General features: G+C 49.6%; 1 protein-coding gene across 4 annotated transcripts in view; it reads left to right on the top strand.

Annotated features, from left to right (window-relative positions):
* SKAP1 (src kinase associated phosphoprotein 1) overlaps positions 1-26,381 on the top strand; it is a 130,342-nt gene that overhangs the window by 20,640 nt on the left and 83,321 nt on the right. For all 4 annotated transcript variants that reach the window (XR_007206804.1, XR_007206801.1, XR_007206803.1 and 1 more), the window contains exon 4: positions 9,741-9,848. Coding sequence is in view for 1 of the 4 variants with exons in the window: in XM_048318982.1 (XP_048174939.1) it covers positions 9,741-9,848 (108 nt within the window). In the remaining 3 variants the exon portion in view is untranslated. The remainder of the gene's footprint in view (positions 1-9,740; positions 9,849-26,381) is intronic.

Here is a 26,381-nt window from a genome sequence, read left to right as displayed (position 1 = left end):
GGGAAGCAGGAAGGGCCGTTCCCCCAGGTGAGGGAATCCATGGATATTCTCCTGCTCCAGCTCCCAAAGGGGGAATTTTTGGGGAATTTTGCTGGATTTTGGGAAGCAGGAGGGGCCGTTCCCCCAGGTGAGGGAATCCATGGGTATTCTCCTGCTCCAGCTCCCAAAGGGGGAATTTTGGGGCACTTCCCAACAACTCCCGAGGTTTTTCCCTCACCAAAATCCTGCTTTCCTATTCCACCCCCAGGAGAACGCGGAGGGTCCATTCCCAAATTTCCAGCTCTGCCCTTTGGGCCGGCTCCATCCGCAAGCACGAGTGCCGAACGCGGCTTTCCGTGATCCCAAATTCCTGCCCCGGCATTCCCGGAATTCCCGGCCCTTCCTGAGGTTGTGTCCCGGCCTTGGGATGCGCTCGCTCCAGCGGCTCCTCCTGCTCAGCCCCGCCGGAGCTCCAGGGAGCGCTCGGAGCGTTGTTGGATTGAATCGGGCTTTATTAGCGGAATTATTGATTAATTAGTGCCCGCCGTCAATTGGGGTTCTGTGGGGTTATTGGGTAATTAGTGCCCGGCTTCACCTGGAATCCTGCACAATTATTGATTAATTATTGCCCGGCTTCACCTGGAATTCTGCAGAATTATGAATTAATTGTGATCTGGCTTCACCTGGAATTCTGTAAAATTATTGGCTAATTATTACCCGGCTTCACCTGGAATTCCGCACAATTATTGATTAATTAGTGCCTGGCTTCACCTGGAATTTCATAGAATTATTAATTAATTATTGCCTGGCTTCACCTGGAATTCTGCAGAATTATTGATTAATTAGTGCCCGGCTTCACTTGGAATTCTGCAGAATTATGAATTAATTGTGATCTGGCTTCACCTGGAATCTTGCACAATTATTAATTAATCATTACCCGGCCTCACCTGGAATTCTGTACAATTATTGATTAATTATTGCCCGGCTTCACCTGGAATTCTGCGCAATTATGAATTAATTGTGATCTGGCTTCGCCTGGAATTCCGCAGAATTATTAATTAATTGTGATCTGGCTTCACTTGGAATCCTGCACAATTTTTAATTAATGATTGCCCAGCTTCACCTGGAATTCCGTAGAATTATTAATTAATCATTGCCCAACTTCGCCTGGAATTCTGCAGAATTATTGACTAATTATTGCCCGGCTTCACGTGGAATTTTGTACAATTATTGATTAATTATTGCCTGGCTTCACCTGGAATTCTGCACAATTATTAATTAATTATTACCCGGCCTCACCTGGAATTCTGCAGAATTACTGATTAATTAGTGCCCGGCTTCACTTGGAGTTCTGTAGAATTATTAATTAATTGTGATCTGGCTTCACCTGGAATTCTGTAGAATTATTGATTAATTAGTGCCCGGCTTCACCTGGAATTCTGTAAAATTATTGATTAATTAGTGCCCGGCCTCACCTGGAATTCTGTAAAATTATTGATTAATTATTGCCTGGCTTCACTTGGAGATCTGTAGAATTATTGATTAATTATTGCCTGGCCTCACCTGGAATGCTGTAAAATTATTGACTAATTATTGCCCGGCTTCACTTGGAGTTCTGTAGAATTATTGATTAGCTATTGCCCGGCCTCACCTGGAATTCTGTACAATTATTGATTAATTATTGCCCGCCTTCACCTGGAATCCCGCCCAATCATTAATTAACCATTACCCAGCCTCCCCTGCAATCCCGCCCAATTATTAATTAACCATTACCCCCCTTCCCCGCTGGTTTTTAGGAGAATCGCTGCCTCCAAGCCGGAATTTGGGATCACGCTCAGCCCCGGCCTCGCCCTCCTGGCGCTGCCGCCTCCTCTTGGAGCGGCGATAATTCACGAACCCCCCGGCACAGCCCCGGCGCTGCTTTTGTGTTTCACACGCACCAAAAAAAGGAGAAAAAGGGCAAAAAGCAAGGCTCAATCCTGTTTACTTGTTTACATCCCGTGGGAATCTGGGGCCGCGCTGGGTTTCAGGCTCATCCCAAGCTCGGCTCTGCTTTCCCTGGAGCCGCTGCCTTCTCCAGAGGGCAAATTGGGGCTGGAAAAGGGCCAAGGGTTGGGAGGAGAGGGAGGGAAGAGCGAGAAAAAGGAGGAAAAAGTGGCCAGGGGTGACGCGAGGGGGTTGGAAAATCCCGAGGGAAGGCGGGAGCTGCTGGTTTTCATGGATTTGGGGGATTTGGGGGATTTGGGGAACCCCTGAGTGATTGGGATGCAGGAGGAGGAGCTCGGAGCAGCCCTGCTAAAGGATCTGTGTGGTTCCGGGCTGAGAATTCCAGGCTGAGAATTCCAGGTTGAGAATTCCAAGTTGAGAATTCCAAGCTGAGAATTCCAAGCTGAGAATTCCAGGCTGAGAATTCCGAATTGAGAATTCCAAGTTGAGAATTCCAAGCTGAGAATTCCAGGCAGAGAATTCCGAGTTGAGAATTCCAAGCTGAGAATTCCAGGCTGAGAATTCCAAGTTGAGAATTCCCAGTTGAGAATTCCCAGTTGGGAATTCCGAGTTGAGAATTCCGAGTTGAGAATTCCAAGTTGAGAATTCCAGGTTGAGAATTCCAGGCTGAGAATTCCAAGTTGAGAATTCTGAGTTGAGAATTCTGAGTTGAGAATTCCAGGCTGAGAATTCCAAGTTGAGAATTCCCAGTTGAGAATTCCAAGCTGAGAATTCCAGGCTGAGAATTCCGAGTTGAGAATTCCCAGTTGAGAATTCCAGGCTGAGAATTCCGCATCGGAAGCTCCCGGGCTGTCGTTGGTGAGCTTGGAGCAGGCTTTGGGCTTTCTCCCGTCGGGGATTTTCCCTCGTTAAAAGCAATCCCACAAGCAGCTGGGAGGAAATGTTGGGATATCTGCGCCTCGGGGGAAAGATCTGGGATCAATAATTCCCAGGTTATTTATTCCCTGGGATTTGTATCCAGGAGCTTTCTCTGCCTGCGACAGGGAATGATGGAAGCCCTGAGCCTGCTCCGAGTTCCTGCATTTCCTTGGGCTTTTAGCCTCAAAATCCCCACATTTCACCTTTTCCTGGTTATTCCACCCTCAACTCGGACCCGCTGAAGGATTGGGAATATTGGAATATTCACAATTAATTATTCCCTGATTTCAATTCCTTTAATCATTCTTTCAAGCATTCTTTAATGATTTCCCCCCTCCACGAGCATTTCCCCCCCCCCCCCCCCAAATCCTCCCTTTTACCCTCCCCATCCTTTGCTGCCGGAATTCCTCGCTGCCTTTGGATAATCCCAGGAAATTCCCGGCTTTTTCCATGGCCCGGGGGAGGGGACGGCGGCGAAATTCCAGCGGCGCATTCCCGGCTGCTTCTGCTGCCGCTGCCTTGCAGCCCGACCTGCTGGGCGCTGGCAATCACTGCAAGCTCCAGCTCCATCCAAGCCTCAATCCCAAGGATTTTTCCCTCTCTTTTCCCCCCCCTCTTGGCGTTTTTAGTGCGCCGTTAATTTGCTTTATTACCCCTAATTAACAAAAAAACCAAAAAACAAAAAACAAAACCAAACCGGGAATGAGGGAAGAAAATGAGGCTTGGAGCGGATTCCTTGTCCGGCAGCCGGGAATGGCTCGGGGGGGAAGTTTGGGAAGAGGAGAAGAATCAGCTCCTTGTGGGTGTGGGGGAGGAATTTTTGGGATTTGTTGGCGGGATTGCATCCCGAAAAAATGGTGCTGGAGAGATTTGGGATGTCTGTAAAGGAGGTTTTTTTTGGGGGGGGATAATTGGGATGGAGGGAGGGATGGATGGAGGGAGGGATAACAGTGGTATGGAATAGAAAAGTAGGATTTGAAAGGAAAAATGGGATTTTAATGGAAAAATGGGATTTTAAAGGAAAAATAGGATTTTAAAGGAAAAGTGGGATTTTAAAGGAAAAATTAGGATTTGAAAGGAAAAATGGGATTTGAAAGGAAAAATGGGATTTTAAAGGAAAATTAGGATTTTAAAGGAAAAATTAGGATTTGAAAGGAAAAATAGGATTTTAAAGGAAAAATGGGATTTTAAAGGAAAAATTAGGATTTGAAAGAGAAATTTTTAAGGCCCTGGCACTCCTAGGAAGTCAAAAATAGAAAACTTGGGATTTTAAGGGAAGTTTTTAGGTTATTGGCACTCCGAGGAAGTCAATAAAGAGAAAACTTGGGATTTTAAGGCCATACGGAATTATCCAGGCCCTGGCACTCCCAGGAAGTCGATAAATAGAAAATTTGGGATTTTAAGGGCAAATTTGAAGGCCCTGGCGCTCCTAGGAAGTGGATAACAGAAAAATGGGATTTTCAAGGAAAATTCAACCTCATCCAGGCCCTGGCACTGCCAGGAAGTGGAAAATCCTCGTGGAAAAGCCGCACCCACCAAACCCTCGGCTCTTCCCGGCTTCATCCCGGGGAAAATCCCAACTCTGGAGCCTTGAACCTCTGGAAAAACGGGAACCTCTCCCACTTCCCAACCCATCCATGTGCTTTAAAAACATCCCAAATTTCAAAGCCGAGCTTTAACCGCATCCCAGGAGCTCCGGTCTCACCCATTCCCGCTTTTCCTGCGGCTGCAGCGCCGTTTCCGGGGGATTTTTTGGGATTTTTCCGCCGTTCCGGGCGGTTATGGGAGCGGGGGGATATTGCTGACGATCCTTTCCCAGCTCTGCCTTCGGCAAACGCATCCCTGAAAACCCCGGGATGGGAACGGAGCCGGGATTTGGGAAGGGGGAATTTTGGGTCGCTGCTGCTTTTTATTTCCCTGGGATTTGAAGGGGAATTGGGGATTTCACTTCCGCTCCTCGTAAAATCCCGACTGGAGCTCGCCCGGTGTTGGTTTTCCTCGGGATTTAAAGGATGTTTAATGAAGCTCTGGGTACCTGATAAAGCCAAGGAAATTTAATTGCAATTCCCATAAAAAGCTGCTGGAAATGAAGGGGTTTTTTTCCCTGTTGCCCATGGAAATTGGGTTTTTTTCCCTGGCTTTTCTAGGATTCATTAATTCCCTTTTTTTTCCCCTCCCACAGGAAGCAGCTGCAGCTGCAAGAAAGGAAAAAATTCCGTACAAACGAAAATAATTTCACTTTTGGGGGGATTTTTGAGGATTTCAGGAGAGGTTTTCGTGTGGAAAGAGGGGGAATTTTCCCTCTCCTGCTTTTGCCATGGAGGCAGCTCCTGGCACTGCGCAGGAAAAAGCAGGAGCGAGGTTTTCCAGGGATTTATCCCTGGAATTCAGGCAGAGCCGGGAGCAGAGTTTGGCTTTGGCTCCCCAAAGCCAAGAGGAGGGGAAAGGTGGGAGCGGCTGGAGGAGCAGCAGCAATTCCACCTTGGAATCCTGGAATATTTGGGATTCAGGGAGCTTGAATCCCATCCAGGGACACCTCCCGTTATCCCCGGCTGCTCCAAGCTGGGATCCAGGGGCAGCCGCGCCTTCCCTGGGAATTCCCAGCCCAGGAAAAGGAAGCAGCTCCGTTTCCATGGATTCCCTGCGCTTGGAATGATCCCGAAACATGGGAATTCTTGGTATTGGATCATTTAATAGCCGGGCTCTGCGGAGGTGCATGATGGGATCTTGGGAATTCCCAGTTTCCCTTCCCGAAGAAAACCAATTAATGGCGAGGAAACGTTTCCCTGTCCCTGTTAATTTGTGGGGAAAATCCGTCTTTTGATCCCGATCCCTGTTAATTTGTGGGGAAAATCCATCTTTGGATCCTTATCCCTGTTAATTTGTGGGCAAAATCCATCTTTGGATCCCTATCCCTGTTAATTTGTGGGGAAAATCCATCTTTGGATCCTTATCCTGGTTAATTTGTGGGGAAAATCCATCTTTGGATCCTTATCCCCGGTTAATTTGTGGGCAAAATCCATCTTTGGATCCCTATCCCTGTTAATTTTTGGGGAAAATCCATCTTTGGATCCTTATCCCTCTTCCCTGAAGGATTTCCAAGCTTTTTCTCCCTAAAATCCAGGGAAATTCTCTGTTTTAGTGAGGGAGGGGGTGAAATTCTTAATTCCTGCTGGCATTTATGGCTCGGGCATGGATTGAGGGCAAGGACAAGGAGTTGGATTTGCCTCTGGAATTTTGGCCCTCAGGATTGGCATTCCCAGGTTTTTCCTGGTGTTCTCGCAGCAGGAATTCTCTGCCGTGCCCCTGAGCGATGGATTTGCCCTAAAACCCCTGAAATCCCACAAAAAAACGATTCCACGGGCTTGGAATGATCCCTAAAAATGGGAATTCTTGATGTCGGATCATTTAATATCCGGGCTCTGCTGAGGCGGATGAAAAACTGGGAATTCCCAGTTTCCCTTCCCGAAGAAAACCAATGAATGGCGAGGAAACGCTTGGATATTCCAGAGTTGGGATTTTCCTGCCGGATCCGTGCCTGGATCCCCGCGTGATGCCGGGAACGGCTCCTCCCGCTGCCTGATCCTGCAGGGATCCTGCAAGGAATTCTCCCTCTTGGAGCCTGGATCCTGTTCCAAAGGGTTCCTCCGGAAAAGCGGGAGCAGGCGGCTCCTTCTCCCGCGATTCCAGGGAAATGTTCTTTTGAAGGAATCCTGGCAAGGCCTTCGGCATTCCCAACCCCCGGATGGGGCCTGGGGCGCTGGGAATTCTGGGAATTCTGGGAATTCCCCTCCGGCAGTGGTGGTTTAGGGGAGCCTTGGGAATTTGGGGTCTCCCGAGTGCCGCTGGAAAAGAGGGAGAAAGGTTCCCGGAGCAAAAATCCCGGGAAGGACTGGGCCGAGCTCATGGATGCGCTCGGCTTCCCGGGATCTGCCCAGCGCAGCGGGAATTCCCCTCCCTGCTTTTGAACTCGGCCCTTTTAACCCCAAATTTTTCATTTTTAACCCCAATTCTTCATTTTTCACCCCCAATTTTTCATTTTTCATCCCAAACTTTTCATTTTTAACCCCAATTTTTCATTTTTCCCCCCAAATTCTGTATTTTTAACCCAAATTTTGTGTTTTTCACCCCAAATTTTGTACTTTTAACCCCAAATTTTGTATTTTTCACCCCAAATTTTGTATTTTTAACCCAAATTTTTCAACCCAAATTTTGTATTTTTAACCCAAATTCTCAATTTTTAACCTCAAATTCTGTATTTTTCACCCCTAATTTTGTTTTTTTAACCCCAATTTTTAATTTTTAACCCCTAATTTTGTATTTTTAACCCCAAATTTTGTATTTTTAACCCAAATTTTTCAACCCAAATTTTGTATTTTTAACCCCAATTTTTCATTTTTAACCCCAAATTCTGTATTTTTCACCTCAAATTCTGTATTTTTAACCCAAATTTTTCATTTTTCACCCCAAATTCTGTATTTTTCACCCCTAATTTTGTATTTTTAACCCCAAATTTTGTATTTTTAACCCAAATTTTTCAACCCAAATTTTGTATTTTTAACCCCAATTTTTCATTTTTCACCCCAAATTTTGTATTTTTCACTCCAATTTTTCATTTTTAATCCCAAATTTCATATTTTTAACCCCAATTTTTCATTTTCACCCCAAATTTTGTATTTTTAACCCCAATTTTTCATTTTCACCCCAAATTCTGCATTTTTAACCCAAATTTTTCATTTTTCACCCCAAATTTTTGTGTTTTTTCCCCCGATTTTTCATTTTCAACCCCAACTTTTTGTATTTTCAACCCCAACTTTTTGTATTTTCAACCCGAATTCTGTATTTTTAGCCCCAAGTTTTCATTTCCAACCCCTCGTTTTGTATTTTATCCCCCAGTTTTTGATTTTGAACCCCACATTTCCTTTCCCCCCCGGAATTTGAGGTCCCACCACTGCAGGCCGGGAGCAAACCAGGAGAAAATTGGGAAAGACTTTTCCCGTGTTAAAAAAGCTGGAATGACTTCATGGATTTCCCCCCAGGGATTCCTCTGTGGTGCCATTGACCTTTGGGCAATCCCCAAATCCCATTTTCCAGGGGATTTTCAGCATTTTGGAGCTTGGGAATCTCAGCAGCGTTTGGGATTTGGGCTTGGAGCTGATCCAGGGGAGGAAAATCCTCGCGGATTTTATTCCTCATTTTATTCCAGACGATTCCTTCGGAGGAGGAATTGGAAATATCCCGGAAGAACGTGCCCTGGGGATGGGGGAAACGCTCAAGAAAAGCTGCTAAAAAGAAACCCCAAAGATCCCGTCAGGAATTCCAGCTGGAACTTCCCGACATCTCCTGATTTTTTTGGGATGAAGGGAAAAGTTGGGGCCTTCCCCGCTAGGCCCAAGGCCTTGCCCTGAGGCCTCCATGAGCAGCTGGACTCTCGTGATGTTTGCCCAACTCTCTCCCGGTGTTTGCCAGGAGAAAAGTGGGAATTAGGGCTGGGAAATGAGGAAGGAGCAGCTGGAAGTTCCTTGTTGGAGTTGTTTGGAGGGCGCTGAGTGAGGAGCAGCTGCCTCTGCTCCCTTATCAGCGCAGGCCTCGAGCAGGCCCCGCTCGCTCGCTTTAAAACAAATATTCCGTGAAAAAATCTTTTATCGGCGCCTCATTTCGGGGAAAAGTTCATCTCAGCACCTGGCACTGAGTGGCCCCTCCAGAAAATCCAATATGGGCAGGGAAGTTCCCTGGAAAATTCAACAGCGTGCTCATTCGAGGAGGCGAAAGCTCCTTTCGGCAGCTCGGCTTTGGGGATTGGTGTGGGGAAAATCCATATTTTGATCCCTATCCCTGTTAATTTGTGGGGAAAATCCATATTTTGATCCCTATCCCTGTTAATTTGTGGGGAAAATCCATCTTTGGATCCCTATCCCTGTTAATTTGTGGGGTAAAATCCATCTTTGGATCCTTATCCCTGTTAATTTGTGGGGAAAATCCATCTTTGGATCCCGATCTCTTTTTCCTGAAGGATTTCCAAGCTTTTTTCCCTAAAATCCAGGCAAATTTGAGGAGGCGAAAGCTCCTTTCAACAGCCCGGCTTTGGGGATTGGTGTGGGGAGAATCCATCTTTTTATCCCTATCTCTGTTAATTTGTGGGGTAAAATCCATATTTTGATCCTTATCCCTGTTAATTTGTGGGGTAAAATCCATCTTTGGATCCCAATCTCTCTTTCCTGAAGGATTTCCAAGCTTTTTTCCCTAAAATCCAGGCGAATTTGAGGAGGCAAAAGCTCCTTTCAGCTGCCCGGCTTTGGGGATTGGTGTGGGGAGAATCCAACTTTTTATCCCTATCCCTGTTAATTTGTGGGGAAAATCCATCTTTGGATCATTATCCCTCTTAATTTGTGGGGAAAATCCATATTTTGATCCCTATCCCTGTTAATTTTTGGGGAAAATCCATCTTTTGATCCCTATCCCGGTAAATTTGTGGGGGAAATCCGTCTTTTGATCCCGATCTCTTTTTCCTGAAGGATTTCCAAGCTTTTTCTCCCTAAAATCCAGGGAAATTCTCTGTTTTAGTGAGGCAGGGGGTGAAATTCTTAATTCCCGCTGGCATTTATGGCTCGGGCATGGATTGAGGGCAAGGACAAGGAGTTGGATTTGCCTCTGGAATTTTGGCCCTCAGGATTGGCATTCCCAGGTTTTTCCTGGTGTTCTCGCAGCAGGAATTCTCTGCCGTGCCCCTGAGCGATGGATTTGCCCTAAAACCCCTGAAATCCCACAAAAAACGAGTTCGGATTTTGTAGGGAACCAGAAGGAAACGGAATCACGAGGCGAGCTGGGATATTTGGGGTTAGGAATTCCGAAATGCTATTCCCAAAAATCAGCGTCTCCTCGTCTTTCCCATCCAGGAGAGGATGAGCACGATGGCCAGGATGGCTCGGATGAAAATCCCAGCTGGAATTTGGGCCCTTCCTGGATTTCTGAGGCCTCGTTCCCAGCAGAATTCCGGGATGAGGGTGAGTCACTGATGTTTCTTGGAATTCTGGAGCGGGGAAGATAAAAGATTAGCTTGGAATCCTTGGATTTCCGTCCATCCCATAATTCCAGAGGTGATCTGGGGGTTTTTCAGTGACTTGCTTCGTCCATTCCCTCTAAATGCGACGATCCTGGATAATATTCCTGAAATTCCGTGCAGTTCTTGCTTATCTTGGTGCTGGACTTGGTTGGTTTCTTTGGGATGGATTGTGCTGGAAAAATGCCGGATTTGAGCCAACAATTCCCAAAATTCCCCAGGCGATTTTGGATTCAAAGCATCCCTTCAGATTAAGGGAAGTCTGGATCCCAGAATTCCCACATCCTGGATTCCAGAATTCCCACATCCCAGATCCCGGAATTCTCACATCCTGGATCCCAGAATTCCCACATCCGGGATCCTGGAATTCCCACATCCCGCATTCCAGAATTCCCACATCCGGGATCCTGGAATTCCCACATCCCGGATCCCGGAATTCCCACATCCTGGAATTCCCACATCCCGGATCCCAGAATTCCCACATCCTGGAACCCGGAATTCCCACATCCCGCATTCCAGAATTCCCACATCCTGGATTCCAGAATTCCCACATCCCGGATCCCGGAATTCCCACATCCTGGATCCCAGAATTCCCACACCCTGGATCCCAGAATTCCCACATCCCACGTCCCAGAATTCCCACATCCCAGATCCCAGAATTCCCACATCCCGTATCCCAGAATTCCCACATCCCAGATCCCGGAATTCCCACATCCTGGATTCCAGAATTCCCACATCCCGGATCCCGGAATTCCCACATCCTGGATCCCAGAATTCCCACACCCTGGATCCCAGAATTCCCACATCCCACGTCCCAGAATTCCCACATCCCAGATCCCAGAATTCCCACATCCCGTATCCCAGAATTCCCACATCCCAGATCCCGGAATTCCCACATCCTGGATCCCAGAATTCCCACATCCTGGAATTCCCATATCCCGGATCCCAGAATTCCCACACCCTGGATCCCAGAATTCCCACATCCCGCATCCCGGAATTCCCACATCCTGGATCCCAGAATTCCCACACCCTGGATCCCAGAATTCCCACATCCCGCATCCCAGAATTCCCACATCCCAGATCCCAGAATTCCCACATCCTGGATCCCAGAATTCCCACATCCCTGTGGGAAAAGCAGAAACATTTCACATTTCCCAACTCCAACAAAATGTCTGGATTTGGGAATTTCCTTCCAGCGCCTTTCCCACCTTCCTGAAATTCCCAGCTTTACTAAATCCGGGTTTTAACGGGAGCGGATTGGATTTGGGATGGTGCTCCCCAAACCCCGGGAAGTTTGGAGGCGGAGGAGTTTGGATTCGGGAAAATCCATCGCTTTTAATTCCAGACAGGTTTTATCCTCGCTCTGATTCCTCCTGGGAATCCGGGAACATTCCCGGTTATCCCTGGAGGGAGCAGGAGGGACGGAGAGGGTTGGGAATGACTTTACTCAATGAGCCATGGCCCCATTCCGGAAGATTTTCCCTACGGAGAAATTCCGGAGCAAATGTTTGCACAGAGCCGGAGGCTGGGAAGTGCCGGGAAGTCCTGAGGGATCCTGGAATGTTCAGGATTCCTTGGGAGACACTTCCCGAATGTCCTGGGCTCTGGGAGACCTCTCCAGACTGGTTCGGGCTGAAAAAATGCGGAAGATTCCTGAATTTTGGGGTTTGGGCATTCATTTTTATGGAAGGAGTGAAAGGTTTGCAGCTGGAAAAGGAGGATTTAGGTGGGATTTTGGGAAGGAGTTGCTCCCTGGGAGGCTGGGATGGAATTCCCGGAGCAGCTGGGGCTGCCCCTGGATCGCTGGCAGTGCCCCAGGCCGGGCTGGAGCAGCCTGGGATAACGGGAAGAGTGGCTGTCGGTGGGAATGGGATGGGATCCGAGGGCCCTGCCCAAGGCTGAGCATTCCAGCATTTTATCACTTGGGCCTTTACGGATTTGGCAGCTGCAGGCATTGCTTGATCCCTTGGGATACGGCTCCATCCCTTGGGATACGGCTCCATCCCTTGGGATATTGATTTATCCCATTGGATACGGCTCCATCCCTTGGGATACGGCTCCATCCCTTGGGATATTGATTTATCCCATTGGATACGGCTCCATCCCTTGGGATATCGCTCCATCCCTTGGGATACAGCTCCATCCCTTGGGATACGGCTCCATCCCTTGGGATACGGCTCCATTCCTTGGGATACGGCTCCATCCCTTGGGATATTGATTTATCCCATTGGATACGGCTCCATCCCTTGGGATATCGCTCCATCCCTTGGGATACAGCTCCATCCCTTGGGATACGGCTCCATCCCTTGGGATATCGCTCCATCCCTTGGGATATGGCTCCATTCCTTGGGATACGGCTCCATCCCTTGGGATATTGATTTATCCCATTGGATACGGCTCCATCCCTTGGGATATCGCTCCATCCCTTGGGATACAGCTCCATCCCTTGGGATACGGCTCCATCCCTTGGGATACGGCTCCATTCCTTGGGATACGGCTCCATCCCTTGGGATATTGATTTATCCCATTGGATACGGCTCCATTCCTTGGGATATCGCTCCATTCCTTGGGATACGGCTCCATTCCTTGGGATATTGATTTATCCCATTGGATACGGCTCCATCCCTTGGGATACGGCTCCATCCCTTGGGATACAGCTCCATCCCTTGGGATACGGCTCCATCCCTTGGGATACGGCTCCATCCCTTGGGATATTGATTTATCCCATTGGATACGGCTCTATTCCTTGGGATATGGCTCCATCCCTTGGGATATTGATTTATCCCATTGGATACGGCTCCATTCCTTGGGATACGGCTCCATCCCTTGGGATATTGATTTATCCCTTGGGATACGGCTCCATTCCTTGGGATACGGCTCCATTCCTTGGGATACGGCTCCATCCCTTGGGATATTGATTTATCCCTTGGGATATGGGTCTATCCGTTTGGACATTGCTCTGTTCCCTTTGGATTCTGCTCCATCCCTTGGGATATCACTCGATCCCTTGGGATATTGCTTTATCCCTTGGGGTATGGGTCTGTCCCTTTGGACATTGGTCTGTTCCCTTTGGATTCTGCTCCGTCCCTTTGGCTATTGATTTATCCCTTTGGATATTCCTCTTTTCCCTTTGGATATGGCTCCATCCCTTTGGATATTGATTCATCCCTTGGGATATTGATTTATCCCTTTGGATATTCCTCTTTTCCCTTTGGATATGGCTCCATCCCTTGGGATCCTGCTCCATCCCTTGGGATATTGATTTATCCCTTTGGATTCTGCTTTATCCTTCTGTATTCTGCTCCATCCCTTTGGATATCGCTCCATCCCTTGGGATATCGCTCCATCCCATGGGATATCACTCCATCCCTTGGGATATTGCTTTATCCCTTGGGGTATGGGTCCATCCCTTTGGATATCACTCCATCCCTTGGGATATCGCTCCATCCCTTGGGATACGGTTCCATTCCTTGGGATACGGCTCCATCCCTTGGGATACGGTTCCATTCCTTGGGATACGGCTCCATCCCTTGGGATATTGATTTATCCCATTGGATACGGCTCCATCCCTTGGGATACGGCTCCATCCCTTGGGATATTGATTTATCCCATTGGATACGGCTCCATCCCTTGGGATATGGCTCCATCCCTTGGGATATTGATTTATCCCTTGGGATACGGCTCCATTCCTTGGGATATGGCTCCATCCCTTGGGATATTGATTTATCCCTTGGGATACGGCTCCATTCCTTGGGATATGGCTCCATCCCTTGGGATATTGATTTATCCCATTGGATACGGCTCCATCCCTTGGGATACGGCTCCATCCCTTGGGATATTGATTTATCCCTTGGGATATGGGTCTATCCGTTTGGACATTGCTCTGTTCCCTTTGGATTCTGCTCCATCCCTTGGGATATTGATTTATCCCTTTGGATTCTGCTCCATTCCTTTGGATATCGCTCCGTCCCTTTGGCTATTGATTTATCCCTTTGGATATTCCTCTTTTCCCTTTGGATATGGCTCCATCCCTTGGGATCCTGCTCCATCCCTTGGGATATTGATTTATCCCTTTGGATTCTGCTTTATCCTTCTGTATTCTGCTCCATTCCTTGGGATATTGCTTTGTCCCTTTGGATATGGGTCCATCCCTTTGGATATCACTCCATCCCTCTGGATATTCCTTTATTCCCTTTGGATATTCCTTTATTCCCTTTGGATATTCCTTTATTCCCTTTGGATATGGCTCTATCCCTTTGGACATTGCTCTGTTCCCTTTGGATTCTGCTCCATCCCTTGGGATATCACTCGATCCCTTGGGATATTGATTTATCCCTTTGGATATTGATTTATCCCTTTGGATATTGATTCATCCCTTGGGATATTGATTTATCCCTTTAGATATTGATTTATCCCTTTGGATATTGATTTATCCCTTTGAATATTCCTCTTTTCCCTTTGGATCCCGCTCCATCCCTTTGGATCCCGCTCCATCCCTTGGGATATTGATTTATCCCTTTGGATCCCGCTCCATCCCTTGGGATATTGATTTATCCCTTTGGATATGGCTCTATCCCTTTGGATATTGATTTATCCCTTTGGATATTGATTCATCCCTTGGGATATTGATTTATCCCTTTGGATCCCGCTCCATCCCTTGGGATGTGCCTCTACCTCCCGCTCTGCCCGGAGGTGCCGCTGGATTTCGGGGGATGTCCGTGTGCTTTGGGGACATTTGGGGCTGGCAGTGGATTTTTGGGATGTCCTGAGGTGTCTGTGGGGGTTTTTGGGGGGTCTCTTTGGGGTTATTTTGGTGTATTTGAGGTTTTGGGGGGCTGTTTGGGGTTATTTTGGTGTATTTGGGGTTTTTAGGGTCTGTTTGGGGTTCTTTTGGTGTATTTGGGGTTATTCTGGAGTTATTTTGGTGTATTTGGGGTTATTTTGGGGTTATTTTGGTGTATTTGGGGTTATTCTGGGGTTATTTTGGTGTATTTGGTGTTTTTAGGGTCTGTGTGGGGTTATTTTGGTGTATTTGGGGTTATTCTGGGGTTATTTTGGTGTATTTGAGGTTTTGGGGGGCTGTTTGGGGTTATTTTGGTGTATTTGGGGTTTTTAGGGTCTGTTTGGGGTTCTTTTGGTGTATTTGGGGTTATTCTGGAGTTATTTTGGTGTATTTGGGGTTATTTTGGGGTTATTTTGGTGTATTTGGGGTTATTCTGGGGTTATTTTGGTGTATTTGGTGTTTTTAGGGTCTGTGTGGGGTTATTTTGGTGTATTTGGGGTTATTCTGGGGTTATTTTGGTGTATTTGAGGTTTTGGGGAGGCTGTTTGGGGTTATTTTGGTGTATTTGGGGTTTTTAGGGTCTGTTTGCAGTTCTTTTGGTGTATTTGGGGTTATTCTGGGGCTATTTTGGTGTATTTGAGGTTTTGGGGGGCTGTTTGGGGTTATTTTGGTGTATTTGGGGTTTTTAGGGTCTATTCTGAGGCTATTTTGGTGTATTTGGTGTTTTTAGGGTCCGTTTGGGGTTCTTTTGGTGTATTTGGGGTTATTCTGGGGCTATTTTGGTGTATTTGGGGTTATTCTGGGGCTATTTTGGTGTATTTGGTGTTTTTAGGGTCTGTTTGGGGTTATTTTGGTGTATTTGGGGTTATTCTGGGGCTATTTTGGTGTATTTGGTGTTTTTAGGGTCTGTGTGGGGTTATTTGGGGGGTCCCGCGGTCTCTGCGGACGCGGCGGTGGCTCCGGAATTCTGCAGCGCCCCCGTGTGGGGCCGGCTGGGAACGCGCGTCGGGAACGCGCCTCGGGAATGCGCGTCGGGAATGAGCGTCGGAAATGAGCGTCGGGAACGCGCCTCGGGAATGCGCATTGGGAATGAGCCTTGGGAATGTGCGTCGGGAATGAGCCTCGGGAATGTGCATCGGGAATGAGCCTTGGGAGTGAGCGTCGGGAACGCGCACGGGCGCCGCTTCCTCCTCTCATTTTATCCAAAAACCCCATCAAACAACCCAAAGCCAGCCCCAAATCCTATTCTGGAACCCCCAAATCCTATTCTGGAACCCCCAAATCCTCCCCCAGACACATCCCAAAGAAACCAATCCCATCCCACGAACACATCCCATCCATCGGGATTGGTTTGGGGCCGGGATTGGTTTGGGTTCGGGATTGGTTTGGATTTGGGATTGGTTTGGGGTTGGGATTGATTCGGATTCGGGATTGGTTTGGGGTTGGGATTGATTCGGATTCGGGATTGGTTTGGGTTCGGGATTGATTTGGATTTGGGATTGGATTCAGGATTGATTTGGGGTTGGGATTGATTTGGGTTCGGGATTGATTTGGATTTGGGATTGATTTGGGTTTGGGATTGATTTGGGTTCGGGATTGATTTGGATTTGGGATTGATTTGGGTTTGGGATTGATTTGGGTTCGGGATTGATTTAGGTTCAGGATTGGTTTGGGGTTGGGATTGGTTTGGATTTGGGATTGATTTAGGTTCAGGATTGATTTAGGTTCAGGATTGATTTGGATTTGGGATTGGTTTGGATTTGGGATTGATTTAGGTTCAGGATTGATTTAGGTTCAGGATTGATTTGGGTTCAGGATTGATTTGGGTTCAGGATTGATTTGGATTTGGGATTGGTTTGGATTTGGGATTGATTTAGGTTCAGGATTGATTTGGGTTCGGGATTGGTTTGGATTTGGGATTGGTTTGGATTTGGGTTCAGGATTGATTTGGGTTCAGGATTGATTTGGATTTGGGATTGGTTTGGATTTGGGATTGATTTAGGTTCAGGATTGATTTGGGTTCAGGATTGGTTTGGGTTCAGGATTGATTTGGATTTGGGATTGATTTGGGGTTGGGATTGATTTGGGGCCGGCTTTTTGCCCTCACTCTGGCACTTTCCCAGCCAGGAAACCACTGGGCAGCTTTTGGGGGGGATTTTTCCTCCTTTTCCAGCCCTGGCTAATCCCAAAAGCTTTAGGCAGACCCAAGAGGTGCAGGAGGGAAGGACTGACCTGGATTTAAGGAATATTCCCCCTTCGGATCCCGTTTATCCCTTGGATGCTGCCGGAGGGTCCGGCTGCTTTGACTCGGGACCCCTGGAATGGTTCGGGTTGGGAAAACCCCGAAAAATCCCCCAATTCCAGCCCCATTCCATGGGATAGCTCCATCCCAAACCATCCCAAATCCCTGGAGCATCCCAAATGCCCCCCACGCCCCCTGGCCCAGCACGTTTGGGATTTATTATTTGGGATTTCTCCCTTCGGAGGGGATCAAAGCCAAAAAAAAAAACCCTGGAATTTGGGGGGGAAACGGGAAGTTTATTTTAACTGGGAACTGATGGGTTTTGGGATTTTTCCAGCCCCGATTTGAGGCTCGGGAGAGGCCTCGGAGAGTGCAGGAGGCACCGGAAGCCAGGGAGGACCAAATTTAGGGCAGGGAAGCTCCCGGTGTTCTCTGAACTCCTTCCAAAAAGCGGGAAGAGCTCCGGAATTCCCGATAAACACCTGATGCATGAGGTGTGTGGGAAGGATGGGATCGGGGAAGGCTTGGGGCAGGCACGGGGGCGGTTGTCCTCCTTTAAAACCCTTAAAAACCCCTTCAAATCCCTTAAAAGCCCTCCAAAAGTCCTTAAAACCCTCCAAAAGTCCTTAAAACCCTCTAAAATTCCTTAAAACCCTCTAAAATTCCTTAAAACCTTCCAAAAGTCCTTAAAACCCTCTAAAAGTCCTTAAAACCCTCTAAAATTCCTTAAAACCCCTCCAAAAGTCCTTAAAACCCTCTAAAATACCTTAAAACCCTCTAAAATACCTTAAAAATCCTCTAAAAGTCCTTAAAACCCTCTAAAATTCCTTAAAACCCCTTAAAATACCTTAAAACCCTCCAAAATCCCTTAAAAACCCTCTAAAATCCCTTCAAACCCTTCCAAACCCTTCCAAATCCCCGTAGGGTGTCTCTCTAAAATCCCTAAAAATTGAATCTTTTGCTTTTCCTACTTTAAATTCCCCAAAACCCCAAAATCCACCAGAAGGAAAAGTTTGGGGCCTCTCAAAACCCCAAATCCCCCCAAATTCCCGTTCCTTCCGCCTCATCCCGAGGATTCCAGGGAGCCGGGAATGACCCCCCAGGGAATCTCTTCCCATCCCATTCCTGCCCTCGGGATGCTCTGAGGAGCTGCCAAGATTTGGGGCCGGATCCAACTTTTGGGGTGGCTCATTTGTTATTCCCGACCTCAATCCCGGCTGGAAAAATCCCGGCTCCCTCCTCTCCCTGCAGCCGGTTCATTCGGAGATCCCGAAATTCCAAATCCCGAATTTCTCCCTGGCTTTACTTTCTCCTTCCCGGATAAAACAAATCCCAGTTTTTTTCCCCTTCCCGGATAAAACAAATCCCCTTTTTTTCTCCTTCCCGGATAAAACAAATCCCATTTTCCCCCCCTTCCACCCTTTTTTTTAACCTCCCGGTGTCCCCTGCCACGATTTCCTCGGGATATTTGCATTCCCACCTAATTTAGTCTCTCCCCACTCCTGGGATTAATGGGCTGTTTACCCGGCTTAGATAAAACCGGGCCTAAACCCCGGCCTAACCCCAGAGCGGTGACAAAACCCCATTTATCACCCTCGCCCTTTTGTCCGGGGCCGCTTTTGCGGCTCCTCTGAGGGGGGGAATTCAGTTGGGATTTTTTCCCGGTTCAGGGCAGATCCCGGGATTTGGGCGGCCTCGCTTCCCTGCTCCCGTTCCTTACAAATTCCCGCTCCCGGATCCGTGGGGATGAAGAGCCCCTGGAGCTTCCGGGAGCCAATCCCAGCCCCATTCCCGAGCCTGACCCCGTGGGTTTTCCATGGATGCTTTGGGGTGGCCGCGGCGCTTCCCCGCTGATCCCGGAATTCCGGGTTTGACGGGAATGCCGAAGGGAAGGGAGGGAAATGCAGCCTTGTCCCCATCCCAGCCATCCCAAAATCCAGCCAGACCCCAAATCTTTGTGCCCTCGCTCAGGAATTGCGGGGAACGGCTCGGAATTCCCATTCCCTGGCAGATTTTAATCCACAGATCCAGCCCAGGCCTCCCTGGAGACGTCTGGGATTTGGGGGATCCCTGAAGGAGGAGATTTTTCCTTGGATTTGGAGGATTTGGGGCCACCCAGACCCCAAATCTTTGTGCCCTCACTCAGGAATCACCGGAAAAACCAACTCCGATTCCCAGCTTGGAATTCCCATTCCCTGGCAGCTTTTAATTCCCAAAAACCCCTTCCCTGGAGAGGGAAAATGGGGATCCTAAAGTTTTACAGGAGACAATTCCCTTTACGGAGCCCAATCTCCTCATTCCCAACGGGAACAAAACCCCAAATGGAAAACAAAGCCCCAAATCCCTGGCGGGGGATTTTTTCTTCCCCCAGGGCTGGATTTTCCAGCCTCGTCTCCATCCCAGCAGCCGGGAAGGGGAGGGGGAGGAGGGCGCAGGAGGCCGGAGGAAGATGGAAAAGCTCGTCTGGGATAATTAGGATAAAATTGGGATCCGGGGAACGGCCGGGGTCAGCTCCTGTTCACGCCAATCCCGTTGCACCTTGGAGAGAAAGGCCTGCTCCAGGTAATTAGGTCAAATCCATGATTATCCATCTCGGAGCCGAGGGGAAGGGACGGTAATTGGGATGAAATTTGTTTGGAGAGGGAAAAGCCGGGAATTGGGGGGAGGGAGGGAGGGAATTGTGCTCCGAAGGTAACGAGTTCAAAGGGGAAATGAAGTTCAAGGTTCAGTTCCTGTTCACTCCTTACAACAACAAAAGAAAAAAGCCCCAGCCCATAATTCCTTCAGCTCCCTTTGGAGCCGGGAATGGATCCCTGCAGGAAAAATGGGAATGGAGGCGCTGGCGGCTCCTTCCCGGGGTTGGTTTTGTGTGCTGGAAGAAGGGGAAAACCTCCTGGGATGGGGGTTTTGGTTTTGGGGTTTCCCGTTTGGTTCTTCCCTTTGGGAGCCGCCGCCTTGGGTGGGCATCAGGGATCTGGGGAGCTGCAAATTCCCGCTTTTTGTTTGTTTGTTTTTTCCCCAGGAACTTTGTGAGGGAGAAGGGAGAAGGGAGAAGGGAGAAGGGAGAAGGGAGAAGGGAGAAGGGAGAAGGGAGAAGGCAGCTGGAGTGGGGAGTGCGGGAGATTTCGGGGGATTTAATGGGGTTTTGGCACTCTGGGAATGTGTTTGGGAAAAGAAGGATGTGCTCCTGTCCCTGGCCCTGAGCCTGATCCCAGCCCTGACCCCGATCCCAGCCTTGATCCCAGCCTTGATTCCAGCCCTGATCCTGGCCCCAATCCCAGCTGTGATCCCGGCCCTGACTCTGATTCCAGCCTTGATCCCAGCCCCAATCCTGGCCCTGACCCTGATCCCGGCCCCAGTGCTGGCCCTGACCCTGATCCTGGTCCCAATCCTGGCCTTGATCCTGGCCCCGATCCCGGCCCCAATCCTGGCCTTGATCCCGGCCCCAATCCTGGCCCTGACCCTGATCCTGGTCCCAATCCTGGCCTTGATCCTGGCCCCAATCCTGGCCTTGATCCCAGCCTTGATCCCGGCCTTGATCCCGGCCCCAATCCTGGCCCTGACCCTCATCCCAGCCCCAATCCTGGGCTCGATCCCAGCCCTAATCCTGGGCTTGATCCCAGCCCCAATCCTGGCCCTGACCCTGATCCCAGCCCCAATCCTGGGCTCGATCCCAGCCCTAATCCTGGGCTTGATCCCAGCCCCAATCCTGGCCCTGACCCTGATCCCAGCCCCAATCCTGGGCTCGATCCCAGCCCTAATCCTGGGCTTGATCCCAGCCCCAATCCTGGCCCTGACCCTGATCCCAGCCCCAATCCTGGGCTCGATCCCAGCCCTAATCCTGGGCTTGATCCCAGCCCCAATCCTGGCCCTGACCCTGATCCCAGCCCCAATCCTGGGCTCGATCCCAGCCCTAATCCTGGGCTTGATCCCAGCCCCAATCCTGGCCCTGACCCTGATCCCAGCCCCAATCCTGGCCCTGACCCTGATCCTCGCCCCGACCCTGATCCCAGCCCCAATCCTGGCCCTGACCCTGATCCTGGCCCCAATCCTGGCCCCAATCCTGGCCTTGATCCCAAGAAAGGATGGCCAAGGCTGGGGAAAAATCCTTGGGATAGGATCAGCCCCAGGTCAAGTTTAGCATCCGTCTTTCCCTTCCCCATCCCTCTTTTCCTTCCCCGTCCCTCTTTCCCTCACGCCTCCATCCCTGTTTCTGAACCCGAAAATCCCGGGAAAATCCATCAGCGAGCGTTTTCCCACCAGGAACCGCCCCAGGATTTCTTCCACCCCACATCCCAAATTCGGGACTTTGCCGCTCTTTTCCTCCTGCCAAACGCGGCTTTTTTTTTAGGCTGGAAAAACCAGGGAAAAAAACCTGGGAATTGCTGCTGGAATAATCCAGCAGCTCCGGAGGCACGGGATCTGCGACAAATCCCGGGATTTCCGTGCGCGTCCCCTCGTTAGGGGTGAGATCCGAGCAGCTGGAATCGCGCATTCCCGCCCCGCCAGGGAAAAGTCTCCCGGCCCTGAGGGACAGCTGACAGCCTGGAATTTCATGGAATTTATGGAATTTTATGGAATTTTATGGAATTTCATGGAATTTTGTGGAATTTTGTGGAATTTTATGGAATTTCATGGAATTTTATGGAATTTTATCCCTCTTTTCCATGGTTTTCCCCCTCTCCCCACCCTCCCCACCCCGCTAATTAGCGCCATTTGTAATTCCTGGGTTTCTGAGGATTCCCGGGATTTCTCCTGGAGCTGACTCCCCAAATTCTGGTTGGGATCAGGGATTCCACAGCCCCAGGATTTCTGTTCTTCCTGGGATACTGGGAATGGCTGGAAAAGCCCAAATCCAGTCCAAAACAATTCCGGAAATCCCATTTCTTGTGGATCTTGGCAGAGGAAGGGGGAGTGAAGAGGGTGAATTTTATTTTATTTCCTTCATGATTTCATTTCTGGAATTCTGGGAATGTCCCGGTTTATCCAAGCAGAGCCTGAAAAGCAGGAGCTGGGAGCATCTGGGAATCTCCCTATCCTGTTTTTTTTTTTTAGGATTTATTGTTCCTTTTTGTAAGAATTGAAAAAAATTGGGGGGGAAAAAACCTCCAGCCCCAAAATGGAAATTCGGGATGGAATTTTGGACTTTCAGGCAGCTGAGGCTCGGCTGGAATCAGGGAACGGGCGGGATTGGAGCTGGGAATTGGGACAGGGATGACGGGAATGAGGCACTGGGGCAAATGGAACTCCTGGAATGGTTTTATTCCTTGTTTTTTACTCCTTGAGGAGCGGGGACCTCATTAATTCCCAGTTCTGGATCCCTCGGAACACCAGGAACATCTGAACCCTTCGTGCTCGGGGTCAATAATTGCCTTTTAATCCAAGATTTTTCCTTTCGCCTTCCCGGTTTTTATGAAATCATCGTTTCAGCATTCCCTGGGATGGGCGGGGGCAAACCCTTGGAAGAATCCTGGGATAAACCCAGATGGAATCCCGAGGATTCGGCTCCTTCTTGGTGACCTTGGAATTGCTCTCCGAGGAAATCCTGTGCTTGGATTTCCATCCTGATCCACGGAATTCCATCCGGCTCCCTCCAGCGGGAATTGCTCCAATTTAGGGTCTTAACAACGGAATTTGGGAAGGGCTTTTTAATTTTTTCCCACTTTTACCCCAACTGGAAAATTATCGGGCAATTCTTGGAATTCCAACCACGGAAAGCAGCTCTGAAAGAGCCAAAATAAGGAAAAAATCCAATGAATTCCGATTCCATCCATTGCTGGTTGTTTTCCTGCCAAAGGAGCTTTTTTATTTAGAAAAACAGAAAAATCTTGGAATTTCGAGGGCGCTGGGTCTCGTTACAGGAATTTTAGGGACAAGCTGGAGAATTTTCCCTAAAAACTGCAGGGTCTTCCAGAAACTTGGATGGTTTTAGGCTCCTCCTGGCTGGAAAGGCTCAGGGGGTTCCTTTTCCAGCACCAGATTCCCAACTTGGCCCATTTGGGATCGGATCCAGCCCCTCCAGGGAAACGGAATCCCTTGAACCTCCTCTGCCTCTCCCGTTCTCCCTCTTTTCCCTCTTCCCAGTTTTCCCCACTCAGGAATAATCAGGCAAAAATTGATTCTCGGATTTCTTTGGTTTTCCAGGGGATTTTGGCACCGTGCTGGTTTTTTATTTTTTAAATGTTATCCAGATTTTCTGCTTTTCCCTCCTGCTGTCCCCTTCGAAAGCAACACAAAACCTCTTTTTCCCCGGGAATTTTGGGTCCCGGATTTGCCGCTTTTCCCTCCCATCATCCCACCAAAAAAAAAAAACAAACCACAAACCAAAATGAGGAATTTTCGGTGTAAATTCCCAATTGTGCTGGGCTGCCTCATCCCATCCTCCGTGGCACGATTCCCGGTTATCCCTTTGGAATATTCCGGAGCCTTGGAAAAGGGCTTCAGGAGCCACCTCGTGGCCACCTCGTGGCAGCTTCTCCAGAGCTGGGACCTCCTCAAGGAGAGGCGAGGGAAGGGAAGGGAAGGAAGGGAAGGGAAGGGAAGGGAAGGAAGGGAAGGGAAGGGAAGGGAAGGGAAGGGAAGGGAAGGGAAGGGAAGGGAAGGGAAGGGAAGGGAAGGGAAGGGAAGGGAAGGAAGGGAAGGAAGGGAAGGGAAGGGAAGGGAAGGGAAGGGGGCAGATCCACGTTGGGATATCCAGTGGAACCATCCGTCAGCCGGAATCCAGGGAAAAGCCGCTGCCGGGATATCAATGGGGGCGCTGACGGCGCGGACGTAAATACTCATTATCCTCCCCTAAACGACACCGGATTGGGAGAGCCGGGAAAAAAAAAATATTCCCAGAGGGAGGGCAGGAATTCCAAACGGGGCAAGGTTGAAACCCTGGCCCCGAAAGAACAAAAGAATTCTGGAAATCCCGAAATTAATAGAAATTATTAATAAATATTCCACCCAGCCCACCCCCCCCCCCCCCCCCCCCCCCCCCCCCATCCCTCCGGACATCTGTTTGCATCCATCGGGGCTCGGATCCCGGCGGAGCTGAATGGGATTTATCGGGATTTTCCATGCATGGCTTGCTGGGAATGGAAATAAATCGGGGAAGCGGCTCCGGCGGGGCCGTATTGGTTTTTCCTGGGCTGCCTGAACTTTTCACCCCGGGGCTCGGAGCGGCCGCGCGCTGACCCCGCTGGCCCCGGCTGGTGCGGCCGCGGCTCCGAGGGGTCACCTCGCAGCCATGGCAACGCACCGCGCATCGGCTGCATCGGCCTGGCCTCCGCTTCCCGCTTCTCCTCATCCCGGAGATCCCGAGCCGCGCGGTTTTGGAGCCTTTCGGCTCCCGAAGTTTGGGGGTTTTTTGGTTTTTTCCTTCCGGGCTCGGCGCTGGGAAGGTTTCTCGTGTCGGTGATGGTTCCGAAGGAAGTTTTGGCATTGTGGTGGTTGTTCCAAGGGAAAAGGAGGGGTGGGGAAAGAGGGGATGGGAAAGGAGGGATGGGGAAAGAGGGGATGGGAAAGGAGGGATGGGAAAAGAGGGAAGGGGAAAGAGGGAATGGGAAGGCAAAAAGGGATGGGAAAAGAGGGAATGGGGAAAGAGGGATGGAGAAGGAAAAGAGGGAATGGGAAGGAAAAGAGGGAATGGGAAAGGAGGGATGGGAAAAGAGGGAAGGGGGAAAGAGGGAATGGGGAAGGAAAAAAGGAACAGGAAAAGAGGGAATGGGAAAGAGGGAATGGAAATGAAAAGAGGGAATAGGGAAGGAAAAGAGGGATGGGAAAAGAGGGAATGGGAAAGAGGGAATGGGAAAGGAGGGGTGGGAAAAGAGGGAATGGAAAAGAGGGAATAGGGAAGGAAAAGAGGGAATGGAAAAGAGGGATGGGGAAGGAAAAGAGGGAATGAGAAGGAAAAGAGGGAATGGGAAAGAGGGATGGAGAAGGAAAAGAGGGAATGGGGAAGGAAAAGAGGGAACGGGGAAGGAAAAGAGGGAATGGGGAGAGGAAAAGAGGGAATGGGGAAGGAAAAGAGGGATGGGGACCCCTTGGAGTGTTTCCCTTTCCCTTCCTGGTGAATCCCAGCTCTCCCAGTATCCCAGAACTGGCCTGGATCCCTGGTTTTGAACTTGGGACATTCCAGGGCTTGCTGCTGGAGTTCTTTTGGGAACGATGCCGCGCCCTGTCCCTCATTGACATCCCACCTGTTTCATTGTTTTCCCAACTTTTGGTGGCCAAAGGGCCCGGATGGGAATACCAGAGGCCTCAGAGCAGCTGTGGAAGTGCTCAGCTCGCTCCGAACAATGGGAACGCAAATCCAGACTGGGCCAAAGGCCTCGGATGGGCTGAGCCTCAGCCCAATCCCAGTTTGAGCCGTAAACTGGGATCTCTGGGTTTGTGGTGGTGCCTTTGGAGTTGGGGATTCATTCCCAGCTGTTCCCAGGGAATTTGAGGAAAAATCCAGAGGTGGTTCTGGGGGTTTTGGGAAGAGCCTGGAGCTGGTGAGCAGAGCCTGAGGCTGATTTTGGGACAGCCTGGATGTGGTGGGAAGAGGAGGAGGAGGATGAGGGTGAGGGTGAGGAGGAGGAGAAGGAGGAAGAGGAGAAGGAAGAGAAAGAGGAAGAAGAGGAGAAGGAGAGGAGGAGGAGAATGAGGATCAGGATCAGGAGGAGGAGGAGAAGGAGGAAGATGAGGATGAGGATGAGGATCAGGATGAGGATCAGGATCAGGAGGAGAAGGAGGAAGAGGAGGAAGAGGATGAGGATCAGGCTGAGGATCAGGCTGAGGATCATGAGGAGGAGGAGGAGAAAGAGGAAGATGAGGATGAGGATGAGGATCAGGATGAGGATCAGGATCATGAGGAGGAGGAGAAGGAGGAAGAGAGGATGAGGATGAGGATCAGGATGAGGATATCAGGATGAGGATCAGGATCAGGATCAGGATCAGGATCAGGATCAGGATCATGAGGAGGAGGAGAAGGAGGAAGATGAGGATGAGGATGAGGATCAGGATGAGGATCAGGATCATGAGGAGGAGGAGAAGGAGGAAGAGGAGGATGAGGATGAGGATCAGGATGAGGATATCAGGATGAGGATCAGGATCAGGATCAGGATCAGGATCAGGATCAGGATCATGAGGAGGAGGAGAAGGAGGAAGAGGAGGCCGGATCTGCCTCCATCTCCAGCCCCCCCAGCCTCCTTTTAACCCTGCTGGATCCAGATCCCTCCCATCCCCCACACATTTCTCCAACCCTTTCCCTATTCCCCAATCCCCAATTCCCCAAATCTACAAACCCCGAATTTCCCCCAAACCCCTCCTCGTTTAACCCACGGCCCCCAAACGAACGCCGCCAGCGGCTCCGCGGTTTCCATCCTTGTTTTCCTCGCGGGAATGGCGCTCGGGAGCGGGAGCCGGGGCCGCGCTTCCCGAGCTGTTTGCGGAGCCCTCGGAAAGAGGGAAAACAATGCGATTAA

This window comes from Corvus hawaiiensis, chromosome 1, assembly GCF_020740725.1.
Source record: "Corvus hawaiiensis isolate bCorHaw1 chromosome 1, bCorHaw1.pri.cur, whole genome shotgun sequence".
Lineage (NCBI taxonomy): Eukaryota > Metazoa > Chordata > Aves > Passeriformes > Corvidae > Corvus > Corvus hawaiiensis.
This window is presented reverse-complemented; position numbering and strand designations above follow the sequence as displayed.